This window comes from Spea bombifrons, chromosome 1, assembly GCF_027358695.1.
Source record: "Spea bombifrons isolate aSpeBom1 chromosome 1, aSpeBom1.2.pri, whole genome shotgun sequence".
Lineage (NCBI taxonomy): Eukaryota > Metazoa > Chordata > Amphibia > Anura > Pelobatidae > Spea > Spea bombifrons.
This window is the reverse complement of record NC_071087.1, coordinates 157474503-157501228: the sequence shown is the minus strand read 5'-3', so window position 1 is coordinate 157501228 and position 26726 is coordinate 157474503. Positions and strand designations below refer to the sequence as shown.

At 38.4% G+C, this 26726-nt stretch overlaps 1 protein-coding gene across 1 annotated transcript in view; it reads left to right on the top strand.

Moving 5' to 3' along the window:
- Positions 1-26726, top strand: part of DCC (DCC netrin 1 receptor) — a 299985-nt gene that overhangs the window by 170649 nt on the left and 102610 nt on the right. Inside the window, exons 6-7 of the mRNA XM_053448217.1 lie at positions 16261-16415; positions 19759-19879. Coding sequence (XP_053304192.1) covers positions 16261-16415; positions 19759-19879 — 276 coding nt within the window. The remainder of the gene's footprint in view (positions 1-16260; positions 16416-19758; positions 19880-26726) is intronic.

Genomic DNA, 26726 nt, shown 5'->3' with positions numbered 1-26726 from the left:
GGCATTATCGCATAATATCAAATAAATTTATATTCTGTTTGTCTTATTCATGCTTGAAGGGAACAAGAAAGGACGTTATCATCCCTTTAGGTCATATTCTTTTTAATTTACAGACACAGGGATGGGGAGGCAGAAAAAAAAAATACTATTTATTTAGCATTATTAGATTGTCGCTGTAAGCAAAAAAAAAAAGGAAGAATTTGCATATTTTTACATGTATGTACTACTTTAAAATGCATTTTTTTGAAATTTGCATATTTGTACTGAAAACATAGATGCAGTGAGATTATGAGCTTTCGTTTTGTGGGAATTATGTAGTTTTGCAAATTCAGGCAACTGTAATCGTAATACACAGAAATGTAGAACATTGTAAAGGCCCAGACCTTAATCGGTCGTTGGTCTCGTCTTAGATTCAGGAGCCATATGTCTATCCCATGCATGTTTAATACCCTCGCTGTATTACCCTCTACCACTTCTGCTGGGAGCCTCTTCCACTTATCTTCCACCTTCTCAGTAACGTTGGGTTGGGGTTAGAACCTGCCCAGTAATCTCTAAGTTCTGCTTACTCCAATACCATTTGTGATGTTCTGTGGGCCAGCTTGCCTCTCTCGACCCATTCTGTTCCCATTGCCCTGGCCTGGGGCCAATCCATGTGCTGCGTCGCTACAAGTCTGGCCGTCCATTCTTCATCATCTGTGTGTTCAGTCCACACAACGGCAACAATATAAATACACAGAATAAAGCATAAAACTATTCTGGAAAGTCATCAGCCTCTCTTTGTGTTTTGCTGCCCGGGGAAACAAGATGGCGAGAAGACCTTTGCTAGCCAGCAGATAACTATTCAGCCATTGTATGTTCAGTTTTTCTAACAATCAATAAAGTAATCTTTCCTTGCATCATCAACCATTTGAAGCAATTTTAACAGTCAGATGTTTATGCCCAATACAGAAACCGGGGATAGGTAAAGTGTCCTTACCTGGGCACCAGCATTCACGAGAAGGCTTGTGAAGGTCATTGTTGCTTATGGGGCATTTAGTCAAATGTTGCTGCCTATCACGGAACGTGACCATAAATAAAGCTGTTTCCTAAATAAAGTTTCCCTGGTATCCTATACTTATTATATTGTGGTGTTGCTCAACATAAGGCTACTGGTAAAGGCATTACATAAAGCTACGGTTAGACACATATATAATTACGTATTGTTTTGGGGATAGATTCTGCTTGAACTGGAGAGTCAGCGTTTCCGGAACCACCGGCTGTTTCTGGCTCTAATGGGAATTCCATAGATGTAATCTAAGTAATTGGAGCTCTAGACTATGATGCAGGACGATGTTTGCGAAGATACAAAAAGTAATTGGAAAACTTTGCCGGTAACTTGATCTGACGTGAAGCTGAACAAGTGCGGCCATCGTTTTCTGTAGTGATGTGCAATGGCATTGGGTCAGAATTTAAGTAAAATATAGTTGCGAGCCAGCTTGATGTTGAGTAGGGCCAAATACCCATACCGGTCTGGCTCCTAAAGTAGATGGCATCGGAGCTGGAACCAAGCCAACCAAAGCATCTCGCCCTTTGATACATCGCTCTTCATGCAGAACGGTACAGACATCTGTGTAGACTTCTGGGATATAGGGGATGAGTATGGCTCGGTGCACACAAAGCTTCACGGCACACAACTTCCTACCTCTTTTTCCATAGAATTCCATAGAACGTAGAATTTGACAGCAAATAAGAACTATTTGGGCCATCTAATGTGTCCGTTATTTGAGTTGTAAAGATTTCATAACGGTGGTAGAGTAATTTGGGAGAAATCCCAGATGATCTTGCAGGATTATGTCGGTTCCAGTCCTGCTCTGAACAATGAAATGCTGGGGCTACTTCTCCATGGCTTCTAGCACTCAAGTGTAGATACCCGGTTCTTCACTCCGGCAATTAAAGATTTAAATGTAAATGCAGCAAAATTCCAAGTTGTACAATAAGGCTCAATGTGACATTCATTAGAGACAAGAATTCGGAACCATGATCCTTTGCTCCAGAAAGCTGGACAAACATAGATAAAGTGTTTTATTGATGGGTCCAACCAATGAAGAAGGCATTGAGGTTGGATTGGAGGTTGGTGCATGCTGATGAATGGAGGAGCACTGCGTTGTTACTGGTATAAATAGAACGCGCCCGGTTCTGAAACGTATAGCTGTGTTATAAAAGCGTTTTGCTTCAATCTGAGGAATCAGTGGGAGTTTGGAATTGGTTTTCGAGAGGCGTACCGAAGGTTCTTGTCAAACATCAAAGCTAGCAATGCTAACGATTAACCTTCCGAGAGCCGGAGGTGAATGTGCTACATGCTAAGCTTATACTGCTTTGAAAAAATACTCAAAAGACGCCGATGTATCACCTGATAAAGAGATCAGCGTCGGGAAGAGATGTTTTGTATGTTGCCGTATATACTCATTATATTGTAAAATATTATTGTTTCGATTGTTTAACTATGTGGAGGGTCCTTAAGGGTTTTTTGGGGTCTCAAGCCTTCCTGAAAATGTGTCTGTATGTACATGCATGTATATAATAAGGAGCACATCCCCTCCCCCGTCCCCCTCAGTTTAGAGGAGGAAAGTTTCCCCCTACGTATAACTTGAGCCATCCATTTCTTTTCAGTTAAATAAGTCCAGGCTCCCAGACAAAGTTCCCAATTGTACATGCCGAGAAATGAGAATATGAAAAGAACAATATAAGAAAAATATTACTTATAATAATCTTCCGATAAGATCTGCATATTCAGGTTACTTTAATGAAAACATAAGGGTTATTACTTATTGAAGGTCAAGCTGTGCGGAGCCCTACTTACTACTAATTAATTTCAGGCAGTACAAGAAATGCGTCATTATTTTTGTGCTTTCTGGATACATTTAGTAAGAAAAAAAAGCCAACTCTATTACAAGGAACCGATTTAAGAAGGGCAGTTAGTGTCCTTCTTGTAAAGACTCGTTAGTCAGAGGAGAGGAATGTCCATTATTATTTCAATAGTCATCAAACTTATCATTATCAGCGCATCTAACGTTGTCTCAGCAGACACGAACCAACTCTCTTGGGTATTGATCCAAGCCATTCCGTGTCCTCTGAATCTATTCTATTTTTATCTAAATAAACTGCTTGTATTGGCCTAAATAAAAGCCGCCGTAGTGATTATTATGTGCCCTTAAATTTAGGTGGATTTAGAAATGGTGATCTGGTTTTACGGCAGTTTTTTTGGTTTAAGGTCTAGAGCAGACCTGGGCAAAGCACGGCCCGCGGGCCACATCCGGCCCGCTGAATAGCTCGGACCGGCCCGCAAAGAGTGTCCTGGTGACTCACCAATGAGTCCGGTGTCCCCCCCCGCCCTGGTCACTTACCTTAAACTCCTGTGTTGGAAGCGTTTGTCTCGGGTGCCGGCGCTTTACGCTGGGCGCCGGCATATGACGTCAGACGCCGCGATCAGCAGTGAAGCGCCGGCACCCGAGACAAACGCCTCACGCTTCCAACACAGGAGTTTAAGGTAAGTGACCGGGGCGGGGGGGGAGATCCTGAGAAGGGGGGGTTAGGGAGTTAGAGGGGAGATACTGAGAAGGGGGGGTTAGGGAGTTAGAGGGGAGATACTGAGAAGGGGGGTTAGGGAGGGAGGTCTTACTGTGTGTGTGTCTTACTGTGTTTGTGTGTGTGTGTCTTACTGTGTCTGTGTGTATCTTACTGTGTCTGTGTGTGTCTCACTGTGTCTGTGTGTGTCTTACTGTGTCTGTGTGTGTCTTACTGTGTCTGTGTGTGTCTCACTGTGTCTGTGTGTGTCTTACTGTGTCTGTGTGTGTCTTACTGTGTCTGTGTGTGTCTCACTGTGTCTGTGTGTGTCTTACTGTGTCTGTGTGTGTCTTACTGTGTCTGTGTGTGTCTCACTGTGTCTGTGTGTATCTTACTGTGTCTGTGTGTGTCTCACTGTGTCTGTGTGTGTCTTACTGTGTCTGTGTGTGTCTTACTGTGTCTGTGTGTGTCTCACTGTGTCTGTGTGTGTCTTACTGTGTGTGTGTGTGTCTTACTGTGTTTGTGTGTGTGTGTCTTACTGTGTGTGTGTGTATCTTACTGTGTCTGTGTGTGTCTCACTGTGTCTGTGTGTGTCTTACTGTGTCTGTGTGTGTCTTACTGTGTCTGTGTGTGTCTTACTGTGTCTGTGTGTGTCTCACTGTGTCTGTGTGTATCTTACTGTGTCTGTGTGTGTCTTACTGTGTCTGTGTGTGTCTCACTGTGTCTGTGTGTATCTTACTGTGTCTGTGTGTGTCTCACTGTGTCTGTGTGTGTCTTACTGTGTGTGTGTATCTTACTGTGTCTGTGTGTGTCTTACTGTGTCTGTGTGTGTCTTACTGTGTCTGTGTGTGTCTTACTGCGTGTGTCTTACTGTGTTCATAGCTTATTCAGTTATTGTAATAAATATTTTAGCCCATTTTTTAGCTCAAAATATTTTTTCCTTTTTTTTCTCCTCTAAAATCTAGGTGCGTCTTATCAGCAGGTGCGTCTTATAGAGCGAAAAATACGGTATGCACTCCGAAGCCTTGTTCATTTTGTTCACTTCTTTGCTGTGCTAATAGTTATTCAGGCCTTACTTATTCAAGCACCTCTACCAATGACGTAGGCTTGAATAACTTTATTAAACAGCACATAAGTTAACAAAATGGACAAGGCTTCGGAGTTTGTAGTTTGTAGAGGTCTGACCCTCTAAAACCATTCCAATTTCTCATGTGGCCCCATGGGAAAATTAATTGCCCACCCCTGGTCTAGAGTTTTGAGGCAACCTTTCACATCATTAAATGATATTTCTTTGAAGGGTTTGGGGCATTAAAGGAAGATGAATTTCCAGGCCTGGTCAATGGCAAAAAGCACCTTCCTTTGATGGAAACAAAGTATCAACTGGAGGTAGATCTTCGTCAAAGCCGAAGGTCATGGTAGAAGGTTAACAACCCTCTAAAGTATAAAAATAATTGTTTGTTTTTATACTGGAATTGATATGTTTTTTTCCCGGCCCAGGGAGCTGTAAAATCAATGGAGGCAGAAACCTTGTTATTTTACCGCTACCTGGGCCACTCAAGCAAGATCAGAGCCTATATCAGATCACCCCAATGACTCCATGATCCCCACAACACCAGGACGGTGGGGCAGCTACCCTGGACATCAGGACAGAGCCCGAAAATCGACAGTGTACCAGTAAAAAAAACTTGGGAGTGTTGGGAGGTATGAGTGTATGTAGCACATTCCGTCAGACATTGCAAATTCAGTATCCACATCAATCCCTAGTCTTATTTAGCACCTTTGTGCGGAGATGTTTCATGATTTAAGATCACCAAGGTGTAGTTTGATTGCTTTTTGCTGCCATTTACTTGCGGTATTGGCACTGACAAAGACCGAAGCAACATATGCTGGAGTATTTATAAGCTCTTCGAATTGTTTTCGGCTCCAATCTCTTCTCCAAATAAATCTCGGGATACAAACTACCCCTGCTATGCTTGACTTTATATATTCCAGACATTAGAAGACACATTCTCGTATAAATCAGCCGTGCCCAAGTAAATTATATCCAAGGTTATAGTCGTAGGTTTGGTACAAAATCTTTAAAAAAAAATATAAGAAAGGAAACTGGAAACTTTGTTTCGGAAGGTGCAGCGTATTTAGAACTTCGGACCAGGCTTCCATCCTGTTGTATTAGAAAGAACGCGATCTCCGGGACACAATCGAATCAGGGCTTTGCAGCTGTTAAATGTCACATCGTAGTTTTGCATTATAATAGGTCATGGCGGCGATTCTGCCTGTAACTCGGAAAACATGACGGAATTAGAAGTCCCTTCCCTGTACTTTTATAGGGGCCTCCTTTATAGTGCGAGTTCTGTCTGCTAGGTTTGATGGGAATTTCTAATCTGTAAAGGTCAGTATGAATATCAAACTATAACCTTTGGATATAAAACACACAAGAAGCAAATGGTTTGTCTCCTGCACCCTGATGGCAAATCTTCCCAATTCCAAGACATATTTTCCAAGTATGTGAGATATTTGGGGGGGGGATTATAAGGCGGGGGGTTTCCATTGTATGGAAACAATGTAAAAATTAAAAAATTATGTATTTTAATTTTTTTTTAAATGAAAAAAACATAACCCCATATTTTGGAAGCGCATTATATTCGGGAGCTTCCCATATAATTTAGAATAAAGTTAGAGAACCAAAAGTTGTCCCCTTCTAGCTCTATACAGGTTCTGGGAAGGGAAGGAAATCACAAAAGGGTGTGGTTATCGTTCATTAGATAAGAAAGGGGTGGAGAGTGGGCGGAGGGTGGGTGGAGACAGACTTTACAAGGAGGCTCGCTTATCAGCTTTTTGGTACCTGGAGCCTCATCTTTCACCCTCTTAGTAAAATAATACTTTTCTACATAAGACCTTAAAATTTTTCATGTACTTTTTTCTATTCTGAAAGCTATCCATAACCAAAGGATATCAGTCAAAATAAAACAGCAAATAAAAATGAATTGTCTGAAAACGAGAACGTATGGAAAACTCTAAAAGAGGGAAAAAAATAGATAACAAAATGACGGCATCTGTAATTTTTATAACAAATAAGGGTTCGTGAAAGCATTGACCCTTTGTCTTTCGTTAACCTAATTAACTCTGTAACTATGCACTTTTGCAGATGGAAAATACTTCCTAATGATCGTACGTAATCTCTATAGGCTGAATTCCATTATCTATGAAAAATGTATCTTTTTCCATGTACTAATTTTAGCTCCAGATATCCTCTTATTATGTACAAAGGACACGCGTGATAAAACCGCACTTGTTTGTAATAAATTATAGAATCTAGCCCTATATATTATAACATGAAACTCTAATGCCTGAGAGGTTATTCCTCCTCCAATGCAGATTAGATATTAATACCCCTCTACTTTTAAAATGAGTCGTGAATACAAAATTAGAAGACAAACTCCATGTAATATAGTCCTTTATTGTTACCATTCAATTACTCCAGCAGTTGTGGTGGAGCACATATTCATTTAGTTCTAATAATGGAAAGGAAATAGTTTTACTCTGTAAAAAATCTACAATATAAAATGAGCGACGGAAAATATTTGTATTTTTTCTCAGCACTTTGCGTTCCGTCGTATGTTTTTGCTGTTATGTTTTATGCTTTTTTTTTCCCCTTACAGTTTTAATGTGACACCAGATGCTGCTTGAAAATCTAAAAATTAAATTGAAAAAAACAATATATGAAAATCCTACAATTGACAGATGCTCATACTTAATTGTATGTATTTTAGAAATAGTCAAGCTATTTAATTGTAACCGTAATTACAAAGAACCATTTTTTTGGTTGCTAATCCCATATCTCTGCAAAATAAATTCTTAAACCTGAAATCAAGTTTCCAGTCCAGAATGAGAATGAAATATTAAATTACACCTGGTCTCAATAGACTACTATTTTTAATTAATTTTTTTTAGAAAATTAGGTAGATATTTTATAATAAAAAAAAAAAAATTATAATTAAAAGAAAATATTTAAAGACAGTAACTTTTTTTTTATTGTAATTTTTTTTTACCATTTTATTATTTGACATCCAATAGCCATACTAAGTGCAAACCTTTGCCAGTTTTTGGCTTACTTCACTTAACACGTTGACCAGGTTCGTATGGCATTGCGCCGGATAAGTGCCGGGAGGGTCCTAAACCTTTTTGCTAGGGCAGAATGCATTGTCTGTGTCGGTGTGGGCATTTCACAGAGGCAAACGCTGTCAGTCCTGTGCAAATTGTTGGCAATGAGCGTCAGACGCTAACCATTTAATGAACACACTAAAAAAAAAAAAAAAAGTATGAGGATATATGTGGATAAATATGAGGTTATGTTTCAAATAATTAATTAATTTTTTTATTGCTTTGAAAGTATTCTTTCAATTGTAGCGACCGCTAGCCTTGACTCTTCCCCGATCTGGCCCTTTATTCCTTTAATCCAATGGAATTAGGTCTTGTTTAGACAAAATTTTGATAACTAGAACATACGGATACTTTATATGCTACTAATTGAGTCAAAAAGTTGCTCAAAGATCCAACGCTTCCCAAAAGTAATGGATGGCAAGCCAACTAATTGATGCCAATTTTAGCTAAAAGGAATTTTATTAGACAGTAAAATCCGCTTAATTCTAACTGTGTTTTCGAAACTCCAATTTTATTAACAAGTTAAAATAAATGTGGGCTTTTTGAATGAATGGCAGATCTGCTTGGGAATTTAAAATGTGTTTTTTTTTTTTTAATCACACTTATCTATAAAACACACAAAGGAGACAGGTATTTAATTAAGGGAAGATAATTTGGATGCCATACGTTATAAAATATTTAGCCAACATTTTAAATGATCTGCTCATCATAACATTAAGAAATTCTATTAAGAAGACAGTTTCTGGCTAAACTGTTCGGTAGGGAATTCAATATCTGGCGTGAAGACGCTGGTTAGACCTTTAGAATTTTGGAAGACTATGTCCTGTTCTAAAACACAGGGTGGAAAAGAACTATTTGCTAGGGGTCTATCGACTATCAATAGTATAGAATGAGCGATTTCGAAGAAGTGTTCACGAAGTGTTTCACGGCGCAAAGGCCAAGGTGGATCATTAAGGAACCAGGAGAATTGTGTGATGGACAATATCTTAGAGAGATCATCGTAGAAGCAAAGCATTTAAGTTTGAGACACACGCGATACAAATGAAGAGTGTTTTTTCTTCATGGCAAGATTTGTTGTGCCAAAGCCCAATCGACTCTTTTTCAGGCTCTGAATGGTTTGGAGCTTCGTCTGCTTCATTGAATGTGGTTGAAAGTTTAGGATCCTTTCTGAAAGATGCAGTCTTAAAAAGAAAGAGATATCAGTAAATATTCATGAGAAGCTTTGCATGGACACCTCCAAGAGATACCGGAAGGAGTTGAAATTTGACATGAACTTGTTTCGGGAATTTGTTAAGATCCTATCCTCAAAGACTAAATGCTGACAGGGAGGCCAGGGCAAGACATAGCTCCTCCCACTCCATTTTTCTCTGAATCCTTTGAAAATGGTTATTTTCCACCCCATACACATGAAGATGAATGAGTAACCAGCTCGAACATCCTCAAGTCGTTTGCCGTGTTCATTTGGCTACAAATGTGAAATTATTTTGTGAATACTCTTATCTCAAGGTGTCCGCTTAGATTAGAACATGTGACATCCCCGAGGTATAGCAGCTGCCACCTTCAGCACAATAATAAAAAAAAATATATATATTGTTTTTATTAATAAAAGAGTAATATGTTGTGTATAGGTATACGAATAATGATCAGGGATAATCTAAAAAGTGACCGTTTTCTGCGAATCGATACATTGATAGGTTAAAAAAAAAAACTAAGAAAAGCATTTTTTTTACATTAAACACATCGGTGGAAAAAAAAAATGTGCTGATTCAGCAAGGGCATTGTTTTTCAATTACTCACATATCTGGTATCATTGGTCAAATTCCCAATTAGCTTTAGTTTCAGTCTAACCAAAGCTATAAAATGGACAGTGAGCGATGAGTAACATTGTCCACACTTCAGATAGTATTTGGTCAATAAATTACCCCGAGCTACGCGGTCTTCGGAGTGTCGTATGATTTGCAAGAACAGTAGTTGCGGAAAGAAGAGCCGTTGACCTTTGTATAATTTACTGCTCTCCTATTCATTATTGCGCAGAGTATTTTCGTTCTTTGAGAACAATGCGATCTATACGGAGCCGACGATGCTTCATTGTATTTAATTACAAAGTTGCTCCATCGAGGAAATCCATTGTGAAACGTTTACATGAAACAACAATCTGGGAAATACTGCTCTTTGCGTTACGAATTTTAAAAAAATATGATAGACGCTTTTATGATATATTTTAGCTAGATAGTAACCATTCTGACTATTCATTATGAGACGTGCATCGTCTACCATAAGTGATAAGAGTGTGTTGTCTTAGTTGTCTGGCTTGCATTTAAGAGGAAACTTCTACCATTTTAAATGGTATAGTTGTGTACCAAGGGTTGGGATAATGGTTAATGGAGCCACGGAGCAGAGGGGGGCGCCACAGCCCAGCCTCACTGGGGTAATGGTTAATGGGATAATGGTAAATGGAGCCACGGAGCAGAGGTGGGCTCCACAGCCCAGCCTCACTGGGGTAATGGTTAATGGAGCCATGGAGCAGAAGGGGCGCCACAGCCCAGCCTTACCGTAGACATGACCTAAGTATAACTATAAGACCAGCCGAGGTCTGTAGCCAGAAGACGAGCGGGTAACCATAAGACCAACCGGGGTCTGTAGCCAGGAGAAGAGCGGGTAACCATAAGACCAGCCGAGGTCTGTAGCCAGGAGATGAGCGGGTAACCATAAGACCAGCCGAGGTCTGTACCCAGAAGACGATCGGGTAACCATAACACCAGCAGAGGTCTGTAGCCAGGAGACGATTGGGTAACCATAACACCACCAGAGGTCTGTAGCCAGAAGACGATTGGGTAACCATAAGACCAGCCGAGGTCTGTACCCAGAAGACGATCGGGTAACCATAAGACCAGCTGGGGTCTGTAGCCAGGAGACAAGCGGGCAACCATAAGACCAGCCGAGGTCTGTAGCCAGGAGATGATCGGGTAACCATAAGACATGCTGAGTCTGTAGCCAGGAGATGATCGGGTAACCATAAGACAAGCCGAGTCTGTAGCCAGGAGATGATCGGGTAACCATAAGACAAGCCGAGTCTGTAGCCAGAAGACTGAGACCTTGCAATGGGACCATTTAAACTGTGACAAAAATCTATTTCATGTATGCCCAAACAACAAAAAAGTGCTTGCGAAACATGTGATTGTGTGCCGTGTCCGGCCCCCAGGTATTAAAGTGAGATATAAAGGCAATACGGAGTACTCACACAGGTAATTATATTAAGGAGGGCAGAGGGCATTCCAATTTAATGTTAAGGTTTTAAAATGACAAAAATCAAATGATATTCAATAAAAAACAGAGAGAAAAACAACTCAAATGAATCGGAGAAGAAAAAAAGAATTAACTCTAGGGAATTAAACAAGATTTTGGGGCTTTTTATCCAACTGTGTAAAAAAAAAAATGGTGCTTTATGATACCCACATCCAAACAATGGTTAAACATAAGCTAGGCCGGCATAAGGAGCTGTCTCAGGGTGAAGAATATGAGAAGTAATTTGTGGAGTTGCACCGTAAGGTCACATAACGCTTTATTGGAACAGGTCGGGGTTGGTACTGGATACAGGATACAGTAATTATGTTAGCCGGAGAGGAGTCATGGGAGTTATTGAACGTTTCCCTACAGAGGTGCACTTTCAGCTAATCCTTGGCGCTTAACCCTTTAAATGCCAGCGGCGCTGACAAAAGGTTAATAGAAGACCGGCTAAGTGAGAGGTCTAATGGGACTTCTAGAAAGGCTGACTGTAGCACACAAGACATTTCATGGCCTGGCTACTTTGTGACATTACCAGACAGGCACAAATGCTAATTAGCCAACATAATGGTAATTACCGGTAATCGGATCAACGTGAATAGAATAGAAAAACTGAATTTCGGTTGATGTTGGTAAATACGCAAATATGAACTCACATTTGACAAATGAGGTGTAAATAAATGTTTTCTACAACTGTGGACAGGTTCATATGGTACGGGTGTTGGCATATGTTGTATTTTAATAGATTGTGTTGGTAACCTAACCATCAAACCTCATGTATACTGCGCTAAGCATATTTTGCGTTTGATGTTCTGAAATGGATATCTGGGTAATTTTGACCCTATAAAGAGCAAAAAAAAAAATCCTTCAGAAATATTCAGAATTTGTAGAACAGAAACAGCCGCAGGCAGAATTAGGTCAAACGTGTCTTTCTGTGTACTTGTCCTTATATATATATATATATATATATATATATATATATATAAATATATATATATAAGTATATATATATATATATATATGTGTATATATATATATATACATGTATATATATATATACATGTATATATATAAACAAATAAATAAAAAATTATATATATATATATTTTTTTTTTTTTTTATTTATTTGTTTATTTATTGTCCGTTTCCCTGCCTGACGCAGAAGAGCAATTTCACTTAAATTACAACTTCTAACATTATCGTAACGAAACATAATTGAATTACCCTTTTCCCAACATACCGAAGAACAATATTCATATATTAAACTACTACGGGACAATTCTAATTACAAATAGAATTTATTCTGTCACAGAGCACTGACTCTGTTTCCGATTCGACTAATTTGATTACCTTCTTATGAATTTGCTGTTATCTGTAACGTTTTAAGGCTACGCTTGCTCCTCGCGGTTTTAAGTGTAAACAAAGATTTTGACCGTTCCGTATAGCGGGAGTGAGTAGGGAAGGCGCTTACAATAGAATTTTCAGGGATCAATGACGGTAGCCAGCTGATCATTCGCATGGACCTTGTTCCAAAGTTCACACAGGAGTGATGGGAGTGATAAAGGGCCTATGAAGGTACTTCATAAAAAATCAGCCATTTCCAGCTACAGTGGTCATTTACAACATTAACCCCGTCTGTGCTGGATTTCTCATCCATCCATTTTAATTTGTTTTAATGGACAAAATGTGTTGGGTTTTTTAAAAAAAAATTGAAATGTAGTGAAAATATTTCATCGTCATCTCCACAATTTGGTTAAACATCTATCCAAGGTCATAACTAGAAACCACAGGCCCGTAGGGTGAAAATAGCCACCTTTGCCCCAAACAGCTTGTGAGTGCCTTTGCCCCAACCATCTTATCAGTGCCATCCTAAACCACCTTTTCCCTCAACAGCCTGTTTGTGTCATCTTGGCCTCCAACTTTTCAGTCCCCAAACAGTTTATCTGTGCCATCTTTGGCCCCAAACAACTTGTCTGTGCCTACTTTGCCCCTTGCCTTCCATTCTGGCACACGTCTGTAAACACACACAGATTAAACACACTTATTCATACTTACTAACTCATACACTCACACTCATTCTAACCCACACTCCATCTCACTCCACTTACACATCCCTGCTCACACACAAACACCTACACAACCATCCACACACACAATTACACATGCGCTCCAGGTCGGAAGGGCCCTGGAACAAGTGTTCACAGGGGTAGCCCCGGGCCCCGTCACAGCTGTGACTGATGCGACCCCTGTAGTTGTTGCCTCTCTCCACTTATACTGTAACATTTCCAAACAAGGATATTGAAACTGGTGTAAAAAAACATGTTCTGAAACAGGAAAATCACTTGGTTATATGGAAAATTAGACAGTTTTTCTTCTTATATTCTAATTCAGTTTAAATCTATTTAATTGAGACATGCAGGCCTATAGAAGGTAGCAGTAATTGATTGTAAGCCTGTGTGTGCAGGGCCCTGCTTTGCTTTCTGTAAGTCCAACTTGTTATGTTATCCACTACTTGTTATGTCCTGTTTACCCTCTGTACAGCGCTGCGGAATATGAGGGCGCTATATAAAATAATAATAATAATAATAATATGGGGTGAGCAAAGTTCTATTTTCTCTTTTCTATTGAATTTTTTGAATGATAGATACACGGTTCTTCCTATTTAATGTATTGGCTTACCACGTTACCACTTATACCTACGCCAGACATCTTTTAATGGCTAAAGGTCAATAAATTATTTTATGGACATAAAATATTATATATGAAATATATAATACTATATATTAAATTATTTATTCAATATAATACAATATTATATACGAAAGATTCTAGACATAATTAATTCTGACCCTTATTGTCTAGTTAGAACCGAGATGGTAGCCCCTGATTAAAAACAAATGCTGTTTTTATTATCGCTTCATGCGCGTATAAAAAATACTTAATATAGAAATTCAGTGAACATGACAGAGAATAATCAACAAAAACTTTTTTTTACCGAAGCCCGGAGCTGCCAATGTAATTTGATTTCACGTGAGATTGTCCCCATCCCTATTCTCTTTGCTGTTTTATTATCTGATTTATCGCGTTTTGGTATTTTTCATAATTCAGGCACAACTCATAAGAATTCATTCTTGTGTGAAATAAAATAACGGTGTTTCATATTCGAGGGATGGGAGGTTTCGATATTAAGAGTTTATCTTCTTGATAAGTTTTTTTTTTTGCTTGGGATTGTGGGTAGTAAAGTAAGCGGGTTCCGCCGATCTAAATTAATTTGGCCCAATGTAGAATAAAAGTACGTTTAAAGCGTTAATCTATTTTGTGAGAATTCCGAGCTTTGTCAGAAACCTTTGGAAACAATCGACATAATGGCGTCAAGGTTTTGAGCTCACATTAATTCTGTTTAACTGCGTACAATAAAAAGAATATGGGAAAGGTCTTTCCGTTATTCTAGATAAATGGAAATATTACTGCATGCGCTATAAAATGTTCAAAATGAGAAAAGTTAACTTTTTAATTGTACATATATTTTTTTATATATATATATTCTCATATTATGGGCTTTTGGATGAAATGATACGGCATACCAGTGGAGGACTAATGAAGTGGGGAGAGGGTGGTGGGTAAGTGGAACAGCCTCCCAGTAGAAATGGTAGCACAGTGAGGGAATGTAAACATGCATGGGATAGGCATATGGCTCCTGAATCTAAGATGAGACCAACGACTAAGCTCCTGCTTTTGTGTCACATGACAATTTAGTGTTCCTAGCAAACAGTATGGAACAATAATGGCTAAATGTTACACGAGGAAATAATTATTCTTGAGAAAAGTATTAGGAATTATGGAACAGGGTCACAACTGATGAAGAATTAATGATTCCCTGAATGCAGGTGTAAGGTCTCAACTGCACCCGAGGGCCTTACTGGGGATGACTAAGTAGCCCTGGCACTTTAAGGCCAGAGGCCGCCAAATGAAATACGACAGCATCGGCTGGTGGCCGCACACTGCAGGGCCTGATCTTCCAGCAGTACCGGTATATATGGTACCCTACCGGCCACCGGCCCACTGGGTATCTGCCAGTACAGGTCTGCTTAACCCTGCTGTTTTTAGCACTGCTGAGCATCTTAAAAACATATATAATCTTTATTCCATAACCCAGAGACTAACACATTACATGGACGTTGTACAATAATTATCGTGCTTTTGGATATATTAGTAAATGTATAGCAGCATTCTGTCGATAATAATCTTTTAAGCGTTATGATTTTTTTGCACTTCTGTAAAGATGTTATATGCTTTCTGTTTTTTTTTTCCTTATCTTCCTATATTTAATCTTGCATTTTAGTAATTTTACCTTTATCCTCCTTAACGGACCCAATCCTCTTTCTTCTTTTCCTCTGTACATCCATGTGAGATGTATTACATGATCATAAGTTCTCCTACCCTGTTCTGCGTTTTAACCCTTTAAACGCACCTCCTTTAATACTCGTAGTCATTATTATTAATGAACTTTTAACTGTTGATCAGAAAATGGACTATATTATGCTCTGTTGACAAAATTGTAACAAAGACAACTTTATATTACTGTAATAACACAATATATTAATATACGACCGTCAAAGCTTTCGTACGCCAGTTCACTTTATTGCAATAAGGGCTGCGTTGTAATCCATTATGTTCTAATGTATGCTAAGCTGATCTTTTCTGCCCACTATCTCAGCGGCGTTTTTGGAACAGAGATTGTCTTTAATAATGCAAGTTCTTCACAATCCAAGAATTCAGGGATAATCTTCTAGGGACAGCCTCAACGGATTTCCGTGTATTATGTGTCACTTCATTGCTTTTGTAATAATTAGCCCCCGAAAAAAAAGAGGCATATTCGCCGAAGATAAAATGTTTCAAACATTGTATACTGTGGGCAAGAATCCCTCCCCCGACGCATGGGTTTAAATTTATATAGAGATTAAATTGTAAAATTGTAAAAAAAAACCCCAAAAAAACATAAATAAGAAACGGAATCAATACTGCAAGGCAATGGTGAGCCCTTTCAGCCATATTTCCATCAGGATTAAATAGAATTGCTTATATATGACAAGATTATTTTCTTTATCCAAAGTACAATCTTGGAAGATGGGGAAGGCGATATGGGATGTTTCAGGGCTGCCTTCCCTATGCTGTAATTTATATTTTTAATGGCACGTAATACTATAAAATATGTCTACACTTTGTAAGTAAGTACTTTTATTTATATATATATATTTTTTATACGTTTAGTTCCTCCGCGGTTTCGAAATCACCCCGCTAACCTCTACGCCTACGAGAGCATGGACGTTGAGTTTGAATGCGCCGTGTCTGGAAAGCCTCCGCCAACCGTGAAGTGGACGAAAAACGGAGAGGTGGTCATTCCCAGCGACTATTTCCAGATAGTGGTAAATATAACGCACTCTTTAAAATTAATTTACTGGTTTAAAAAACAAAAAAAACACACAATAGCCGTTAGCTACTAGGAAAAGAGATGTATAATTGCACAAAAAAAGAACTTCATATAAATTTGCATTATTTTATTGATGTTATAAGGTTTTTCTTAATTCCTTGTCATTGATTTTAGAATTATTGAAACATCAGGGTGTAGCTATGAAGTCACATGTTGGATACATGGTCAAATTCTTCATTTTTCTAGACTTGTATGGATGATGCATTTTTGGGAATCCAAAAAATAATCTGGTAGGTAATAATTTAGATTGAAAAAAGACCCAGGTCCATCAAGGTCCACCCCTCCGTTGATCCAGAAGAACATAAAAACTCCATATTTAAGAGATTTCCAATTGTGCCTCAAAAAGGGAAAACATTCCTTCTTGACATCAAAATTGCCTCTGATTTCTCGTTAGATTCAAAAAAAATAAACCCACTATATCCCTGTATATTCTTCTCTGCTAAAAATCACCCTATCATCCTTTATTTAATGGCATCCACTGAATGTCTGTAGGGAGTGGATTCCTCATCTTTACTGCTCTTACAGTAAAGAAACATTTTTCAATGCTTTAAGTGACAATTAATTTCCTCAAGACTCAATGGAAGACTTCTTGTTCAATATACAATCTTATTAATGAACAGGTTATCGGTGAGTGGCTGGTAATTTATTTATTGGAAAGATCACATAGACCACCTACATTTTATTTGTATTTAATCATCCGTCTCCATTTTCCTAGCTGCTTATGTGAAAATTACATTCAATGCAGACATGTAATTATATTAAATATTTCTGGAATATTTTTATTATTTTATATTAAATATAAAAATATTACATTATTTGATAAATTATTTTATAGTAAAATTAGAATATGTTCACTTGTAGAAAGCATGTTCTGCTTTTTAATACAAGTGCCGTGAAAATAGTAATAGAGAATACATTATAAAAATGAGGACTGCATATTAAATTGAATATGCCTGCAATAAAGCATCCCCTGTAGACACAGTTAAGGTCAATTTAGAGAGTACTCAATACACGAGAAACACTATATGCTCTTTTTCATATGAAGGACAGAATTAGAGCTTTGCGAATATCAATTTGAACCTTTTCCATCTTTGATATCTAATAATCATTTGGTTGTAGAGATGAAAGTGCCAGATGGGTGAAGAAATGTTTAATTTATGATAAAACCTACACAGAATCCTTAATATGTATTTAATATACATTTTTTACACTCGAGTGGCTAAGTCTTTGCAAGAAAAAAAAAAGCAACAGATTAATATTTCTCCTATGACAAAAATATTATTTTATTATGGAAATACCTTTTTTTTTATTGGACTAATGTTTAATTTGTGCTTATCAGTGTCCCTTTATCAAGCTGGATGCAAAGCTAAACAGAGGAATTAAAATCAGAAATTTGTGGAAATGCATGTAGGTTAACAGTTATTTTTTGCATTTATACCACTGGACTAACAAGGTTGGGGGGGCTTGTAACATTCATGCTGGGGGGGGCAGTTCTAGCCAAGTGGCCTAATAATAAAGTAGCCCAAAACATATTTAGAAGACAGCTGTGTTCCTTGTTTACTATTAAGTGTGATCTAATACCATTAACAGTAAGGGAATACATAAACAGAGATAGAAGGAACACAGAAATGATACAGTCAATGAGTAAATTCTTCCTTAAAGGCCCTAGTGGCTGTATGTGGAATTGCATGTGAAACAGACAATAAAGCTTCAAACTGTTGCCTGAAATCCACCCCCTTGCCCTCCCCTGAACATGGCTATATTCAATAACGTAATTATGGAGGAGCCAATATTAGAAATATTTTTTGATAAAAAAAAAAATATTTATTCAAAAGTGAAAGAACCCTACCAGTATTTTAGAATTCTTAGAAACAGCTTATATATAAATACAGAAACACATATATATAAATACAGAATAGAGAAAAAAGAGATTTGGAAACAGTCCAAGTGTTTAAACATGCCATACATTTGTATCGTAGACATTTATTTCAAAGGTCTGCCCATCAGCAAAATATTTTCCATTAAACTTTCACAGCAGAGATTTTCCCATCGGGACAATGAGCGCCTAAACCAGTGCGCTGAACACTTGACAAGTTCATATTTCACTTTGCTTGAAGACACAATTTCTGCCCGAGATACGGTATTGAACAGACACCCGGCCTAATAGCGTTCTGTCCCTTGGAGTCCCAAGCACGCTAGCAAAGCATTGCTTCCTCTGGCAATGAAAGAGTTCATACCATCCTTGTACTGCTTTTAACCTCCATAGTATTTTTTTTATCTGCCTCTTTTTAAACATTTTTATTATTTAATCTCTATACTAGACTGCTGAGAATCCTTGGAAGCATTTAATGGCGCTTCATATTAAGAGAAATATTGGATAGTGGGTAAAGGGTATTAATGCCGAAATATTGAATCCTAAGGTCTATCTATCCTCATCGCTGCCCTTTCTCTAAAGGGCCAAAGCCATCTATAGATCACTTTTCTATACCATATAGACATAGGCTCTCAACTCAAGTTCTCACTAAGCATTCTGTGTTTCTGATGCCCTCTTCTGGTGGGTGCTGGTAATTACAAACCCGCTATCCTAAGTGGGGAACAGTCTCGCGCCTTAAAGGAACATTCCAGCCATGGTTTCATGTTACTTAAGATATTGGGGTTAGAAAATGAGACTTCTTTATCACAGACTTTAGAATAATGTTTGGAAATGCCGCTACTTCCATTGATTACAAAGGGAGAATTACAGCACATGTACAAAGGAGGAGGAAAATTAGACATAAAACAAATTTTCGAACTCCAATAACTAAAGAGAGTATTGTGTGCATGCAATAAGATGCATTGACGTCGATGCAAAATGGACACAAATATACATTAAAAACAACCACCCCAAGTATTTAACCCCTTAAGGACAATGGGCTGTCCCTAAACCCATTGAAAACAATGCATTTTGAGCCCGTACATGTATGGGCTTTGTCATTAAGGGATAAAAAAAAAAAAGACTATAGCTACATGAACCCATCTTATCTTGAGCCCAATGTGCCTGGTTCAGCCAATTTGTCAAGAATAAGGAGTATGGACCGGAGCAAATCAGATTTTGGGTCTTAAAGGGCTATTACCACCGCTATCTGGCTTACCCAAGTTTAATAAAGAAGCGTTCTTTGTTAAGCAGAATTTCATTGGTTTTCATGGTAATTGCTTTGCTTCATATATCTGCTTCAGTTCTTTACTACGGTGATTTTTTGGCATGTTATATTTGATTATATTATTTTATTATTTTTTAGGATGGGACCAATCTACGTATTTTAGGACTAGTGAAATCAGATGAAGGTTATTATCAGTGTGTGGCTGAAAATGAAGCTGGTAATATTCAGACGTATGCACAGCTCATTATTCCTGATCCTGGTAAGTGGCATTAAATCAGTTTTTTTTTTTTGCTATAATTATTATATTAGAAATTTAATGTATGTTAATACAATATTAGTAAAGAGAAAACATGTGCAAGAGCGAAATTAAGTGATCTAGAAATCAATATTTTTTTTACGATGTCCTATGTTTAGCTGCTAAATTATTCTCTCGCATAGTTCAAACCTTTTATATCTTTTGTTCACAGAAGTCATTGCATTTTATGTTAATTTCATAAGAGTTGACCTCGTGTGAGTGTTAGTTATTGACTTTTTCACCACTGGAATGGAAAATCATGCATTTTTACTAATAAGTTATATATTTTAAGCATTTGGTGCATAGTGAGGTTGTATATCCCTTTCTTAGACGTACATTTGCCATTTGGCAAGAGTGAAACAATTTTTAGCTGGGCCAATAATGGCAAAGGGGCTTGGCTTACTCTTAGCCCCACCCATTTTTAGGTTTACAGAACCGTATTGAACAGGAAGTGCTCAGGAGAGAAAGTGCACTTAAAAATCCCATGCTGAAAAATAGTGTCTGCTATTATCTATCATCTAAGGTTTTGCTTAGGTTATGCTATCTAGAATTTTGTTTATTATATTTTTGAATCGTTTGGATTCTGGGCTACCTTTTTTTTTTGTTGTTTTTTTTTTACAATAGAAATGATTAAGTACAAAAACAATTAACCATATGGGACAAGTAGAACTTCTACTGAAGAAACTAAAAAAGTGGATCATTATGCTATGGAAAGATAGATTTTGAAGATTTATTGGTTTGTAGTCCAGGGCGGGCTACCTGGAGCTCTCCCTCCTTTGGGTTAGTGTTTTCACGAGGGGACAGAGCTAGCCCCAGGCTAGGATAGGAAGTAGATTGGATAAGTGACCTGGAGACCTGGGGTAGAAGCACTTTACCCAGAGACTCCGGGTCAAACATGGAGAGTTCCCAGGTGTGTTAGCTTCCTATAATTATATAATGCATAGTTAATATGTTAGGGTAATTTTTTCATCTTGCAAATTAATAATTAGCGCATAAAGCCAATAGGATATCTCCAAAGTGTCCCAATGTAGAAGGGAAAGTTCCTTCTACATTGGGACACTTATTTCCTGCAGGTATAGCTGTGATAAGGGAACATGGCAAGTGTGGACAGGCAGTAATAAGGCGGGGAGCACTAAGAGAAGAAGAACAGGGAGTAGGTATGACCAAATTATCAACCCCCTATCCAGAGATTGAAAATATTAACCTAGGGTACATCGCATGTTTGCTGGGTATAAGGCGATCCCTGGTAAGTCCCCAGATATCTTATTGGGATATCTTTTTCTTTCCTTGATGTCCCTCTTTACTAAGAGCTTAGAATGTTTGCTGGGTATGAGGGTATCACAGGGTTCTACAGCCCTATAAGTCACAATAAAGTATATAGGAACAGCAATAAAATGTTTTTATATATTAAATTGAGTACCAAAAAATCTTAATATTTCAAAGAAACAAAAATGTCTTGGTAAAGTCCCACTCCCACTCGGTTTCACGCATCTCCCTGCGCATTAACCGTTACTGCTGTAACGAAATTTCCTCTCTAACCAAAGACTCAGGATTACCTCTAGGGAACCCAAATGATCATCAATCCTTACCCGTGGGCTGATCAATGTTTCTTTAAGTCAACTAAAGGTTATGAAGTAAAAAAACCAAAAAACCCTGAACTTTAAAATCTATAAGGCGCCTTTCAAACTGTCTATACAGCCCCTTATAAATGATGGATTACTTTTTCTTTGCTGTAAATTCCGATCTTCAAACAATCCCATTCCAAACCCAGTGGGGATTTAGAAAAGACCAGTAGGCACAAACAGTAGTGGAACGAGTTATAAATATAAATTAATTGGTCGGCCGGACCACCGTGGGAAAGCAGCTCGTTCTGTTCAAAGTTTTGTCGATAAGTAGTCATCTTGCATTTCTCATGCAGTGTGAGCTCGTACTGTACATCTGTTCCATACAGCTCTGTCCCCAGCACTTAGGCAGATGGTTAACTGCGGCAGCCGTCTCGCAGAGCCTGGCTAAATAAACCGATCCCTGAAATAGTTAATGGAGTCATCGGTGGCACATCTGCCAAATGCTGACTGCTGTCCGCACCAATATTCCTCTGCCGTGTACGCGCCGCGCTACAAACAGGCAACAGAACTGAAGTCTACTTAAACATAAAGACCCTGCAGAGATGACAAGTGTCATAATAACTCTAAATCAAGCACTGTGCTTTTGGGTGTATTCGCAAGGGTATTTAAAGATGTCCGCTTGATATGTATCCAACTGTCTATTTATTGTATAACATAGTAACATACGAAAAAGAGAAGAAGTAGTAATCCGATGGAGCGCCATTGAACGGAGCGTTAGCTGGAATGCCATGGGTTAATAATCACTGGTCTAGTTCAATAAAAAATATTAATATTAATGGTTCTTATACCGTTAGAATGTTGTCCTGAAATGTATTTATTATATTTCACATGCACCCTTCATTTTCTAAATAATGAGAGGGTGGTATATAAGTGGAACAGCCTTCCAGCAGACGTTTTAGACATACCTGGGAACTCTCTGGGTTTGGCCTGGATAAATCCTGGAGAAGCACTGCTTCTCCGGTTCTCCAGGTCAACACCTGAATCCTCCGGGTCGCGTGAGCGTCAGTTTCCCCTTTACATGGAGGTGTTTCCCACGATGTCACCAGGAACGCCCACTGGCGGCAGCAGGACCGCCTACCAACATCAGCAGGACCGCCCACTGCCCCCCCCAAGGGTATGCTGCAAAGCCCACAAGTTCCCAGGTATGGTTATAGAGGTTAATACAGCGAGGGAATTTAAATATGTATGGGGTAGGCATATGGCTCCTGAAGACTGATGAAGGTTTCAGTCTCTACATCAGGTCTACTAATGACCAGATCAGATGGGCCGAATGGGTCTGTAATGCCGCCAAGTTCTATATTTCCATGTAAGTAATAATTAGCCAAAACATTTAATCCATCACAAAAAAATTTGCAATCCATGGGTAGAAAGTATTAAGTATTAAAAACCCCTGAGGACCAACATAGAATATTAAGCTTTTAGGAGAACCGGTTCCCTGATGGCTGAAAAAAAGAGGAATTAAATACTGCCTCTTTAACCCTTCAAATACAGTCATTTTAAAGGGGTCAATTTCAAGGAAACAATCCTCCTGATATTAAGTCACTGTAAATCTTTGAAGAAATGTTTCTAACTGAGATGGAGTCCTCTCGTTATTAAGTCTGAGCATGGTTCCGATGAAATACGCCAGGTTCTCACATATGCATTGCCGTTTATCCAGCGTAAAACACTTGAAAGGAAAATACCAAAATAACTGTTTTATATTCCTCCACAAACTCACAAAATCGCCCCGACTATTTTCTTCTTTACTCTACAGAGCAAATAGTTTCTTTATGGATTGAAGTATTGTATGTCAAATTGATTTTCCTGAGCATGTTTTGCAAAATCCAGCCATTTGTTATGGTCACAATGTTACCTTCTGCTTCCCGATATTGTCTAATCTTATTTTCTTTTTTTTCCTCCTAAAAAAAAAAAATTGTTTATACTCCTAAATATTTTTTCTTGAACAATTACATTTAACAAAAACCCAAAAACAAATGGTTGTTTAAAGAATTACTTATTTTCCGGAATTTATTCTGGAACGTCGGTTTTTCTTTTTAACACTTAAAGAACATCATTAAAAATAATTCCCATTTGACATATCCGCTGTAACTCGGCAATCTGGCCGTATTTATTCCAACATTAATTATTCAGCTGTTATGGTCCAATGAAACTCGGTGAAATTAAATTCATTTGAAGTCGGGGGATGAACCAGGAAAGGTGTCAATTTCATCCGACAAACCAATCTTATTTTTTTTTTTTCCCGGCCAGAACCGCATCTCGAGTCCTATGTAATTTCCAGAAGGTGTCTGGGTGGGAATGGTAATGTAAGTGAATCTCAGCAGAAGATGTTGTGCTGTATACTGAATACCAGATCCATAATTATAATGGACTTCCACTCTATTTAAATTCAGATACATTATTGTGTGCCCCCCCTCCTCTCCATCATTCATCCTGGAATCTCTAATGGCTTCGTGGTAACAAAACAACCTTCTTACGATTCACTCGATGTTTCTAACATATTGAAAACCAAGATGACAAGTCAAGAAATCTTGATATATAGCATCCTTGAGCTGTTAATTTAAAATTTGCCCTTGTCGTGGTGATTAGCAAACATGTCCCCCTCTTAAACTAGACTTAGAAGAATACGGTTTTCAGCCTCCGGAATAAATACATTTGAAATATCTCCAGGAACTTGTGTAGTCTGCAATATCTGAAGGACATAGAACATTCTAATAAATGTCCATGTTCTGCATCTGCAAAATGGATCAGAGAGGTTTAGGATACTTCGAAATCTCCTATATTGGTTAAAAAAAGTTAAGACGGGATTAATGACGGATTAAGGTTTGAGTCTTTTCAGTAGGACCAATGGGCGGACTTGATGGACCCAATGGGTCTTCTCTACTGGCAAGTCCTATGTTTCTATGTCCTCGTTCATTTTGTGGTTCCCATTTTGTGGCCACTAGGTATACTTAGGTTGCTTGTAACGGCTGGGGGTTTCACAGCCCATCATCCTAGTCGATGTGACGCCAATATCGTTTTCAACATACAGTAGGTAATAAACGGGAGTAGAATAGAAAATTATGTCGATTAATAAAGTGATACATTTGGTGGATAGCAAGTAAAAGCAACATTTTACAGAAACAAAACCCAAACGGGGAGGTCGGACACGTTCCATCCGGAGCACAATGACCCGGTTTCCCGTTATGTTTATACTTCGAGCGTAAATGGCTCTGAAAATATCTAGAAAAATAAACAAAAATGCATTAATGCCATCTGCCCTCCACATTCTATCATGCGCCTGTACGACATTTAATTTTAATGCAGCGTGGCCAATAGGTCAGGAATACGTTTCCATTGCTAATCAGTGTAATTATATAACTAAAAGCATTGCGGTGTTAGAAAGAAACGGATGTATAGAACATACTTTAACCCTTTGTTATATTTTAATGGTAAAGCCTGTAGTCTTTCTTTTAAAAAAATAATAATTAAATAAAATCTAGTAAATACAGTGTGTAACCCGTGGGTTAAACATGTTGGATTAATGTAATTGATTTTTTTTCTAGGGAAGACTAATAAGCTTTGAATAAATTAAAATGTTAATCCCATATACAATATTATTTGGCCAAACATTTGGTGGTCTTTTCGTGATCCGCATGAATTTCTAGCACGGGTCTCGAATTCGTCTCGACCGATCGTTGATCTATTATTAATCAGACGCAGTAATTCCTACGTGAATTTCCTTATTTCCGACTCATAAAATATATGCAAATAAATATACAAAAGAATCGTGGTTACTCTTCAAGGAAGAGCTATTTTGCATATATAACCCTTAATTTTTTATAAGCGCGTCTTGCTGCTTCGGGGGAGGAAATATCAGATAACGTGAGATTTTGACACCTAACTAAAAATAAATAAAAATTACCCCCCTTCTTTTTCTCACATTAAATGTACAGGTGGCTCTGAAAAATAGTTCTATTTTACGTAAACAAGTTATTTTTGCCACCCCCCCCACAGTAACTGCTTTCGAAACCCCCGAATTATAGAATGCTTTTAAATTCTGTAACACGTCTGAGGAGGACATATCAAACGTATAACATGTTCTATATAAAAAACTCTTTGTGGATTTACGGCGCCGAGGTGCTAATTTTACAGAATTTCGTGGAAATCTAGGTTATGATTACAGAGCCGGCTGAACCTGGTTCTGAAATACAGAGGAGATGAAGAAAAATGGCCTTTCCACCATAGCAATCGATAAGACTATTCAATCACAGCACCATTCTGTTGGTTGCTATGGCGATATAAACATCTTGGAACTTTGCACCAGAATTACTTTTTATATATCGCCCAAAGGAGTTCTATGTGGACTTAAACCTGGCTTATGCCGTACCTATGGCCAGGCCTGGATGTGTAAAAATGGAGGAGTGTGAGTCAGCGCATGGTCCTCCTGTACACATGGGAGTTTGTGAGGGTCTTTATATTTTTGCTATTAACCTTGGCTTGGTTGATACTAAAGCCCTAGGCCTGGCTTGCTTACAGCTCGGCTCGTGGGCTACCGGCCATATTCACCCAATCTAGGGTCCCACAGTATGTGGGCTCACCAAAAACAATAATATGTGGCCGCACGTATACATATGGAGGCCACACGTACATCATTTGGCACCCTCCCCCACCATAAAGCGCCAGGGCCTATATAAATACAATATCTGTGTCTTACAAAGGTGGGCGAATAGGGACTGATTAAGGTTCGAGTCTTTTTAGCAACCCCCCCCCCCAAAGAAACCAGGCTCAATGCCAAATAATAATTGTCCCCAACTGGCAACCGTCCAATAGAAATAAAAATATATTAGCGATTCAGCTTGTACTAAAATCAAGCATGCATGGTATAGATAAGCAGCGGTAGATCGACTCCGTCTGTGGCCTTTACACAAACTCTGTAATAAATATTTTTTTGATAAAAAAAATTTTTTCCACCTGACCATACAGAAATATTGACATTTATCTAATCCCCTCCTGGTGTCGCACAGCCGCTGCGGTTTACACGGTTTACACGGACACATGCGTGTTGCCGGCATTAACTGATTGCCATTCATGCTTGAAAGTCTTTTTTTTTTTTTTTTCTCCCCGGCTGCTGGGCGCTGCCTGACTGGCTTGGAAACTAAAGAGTTTCATCTATTAGGCGTGACAAACTTGTATTCGGCGGCAAGTGT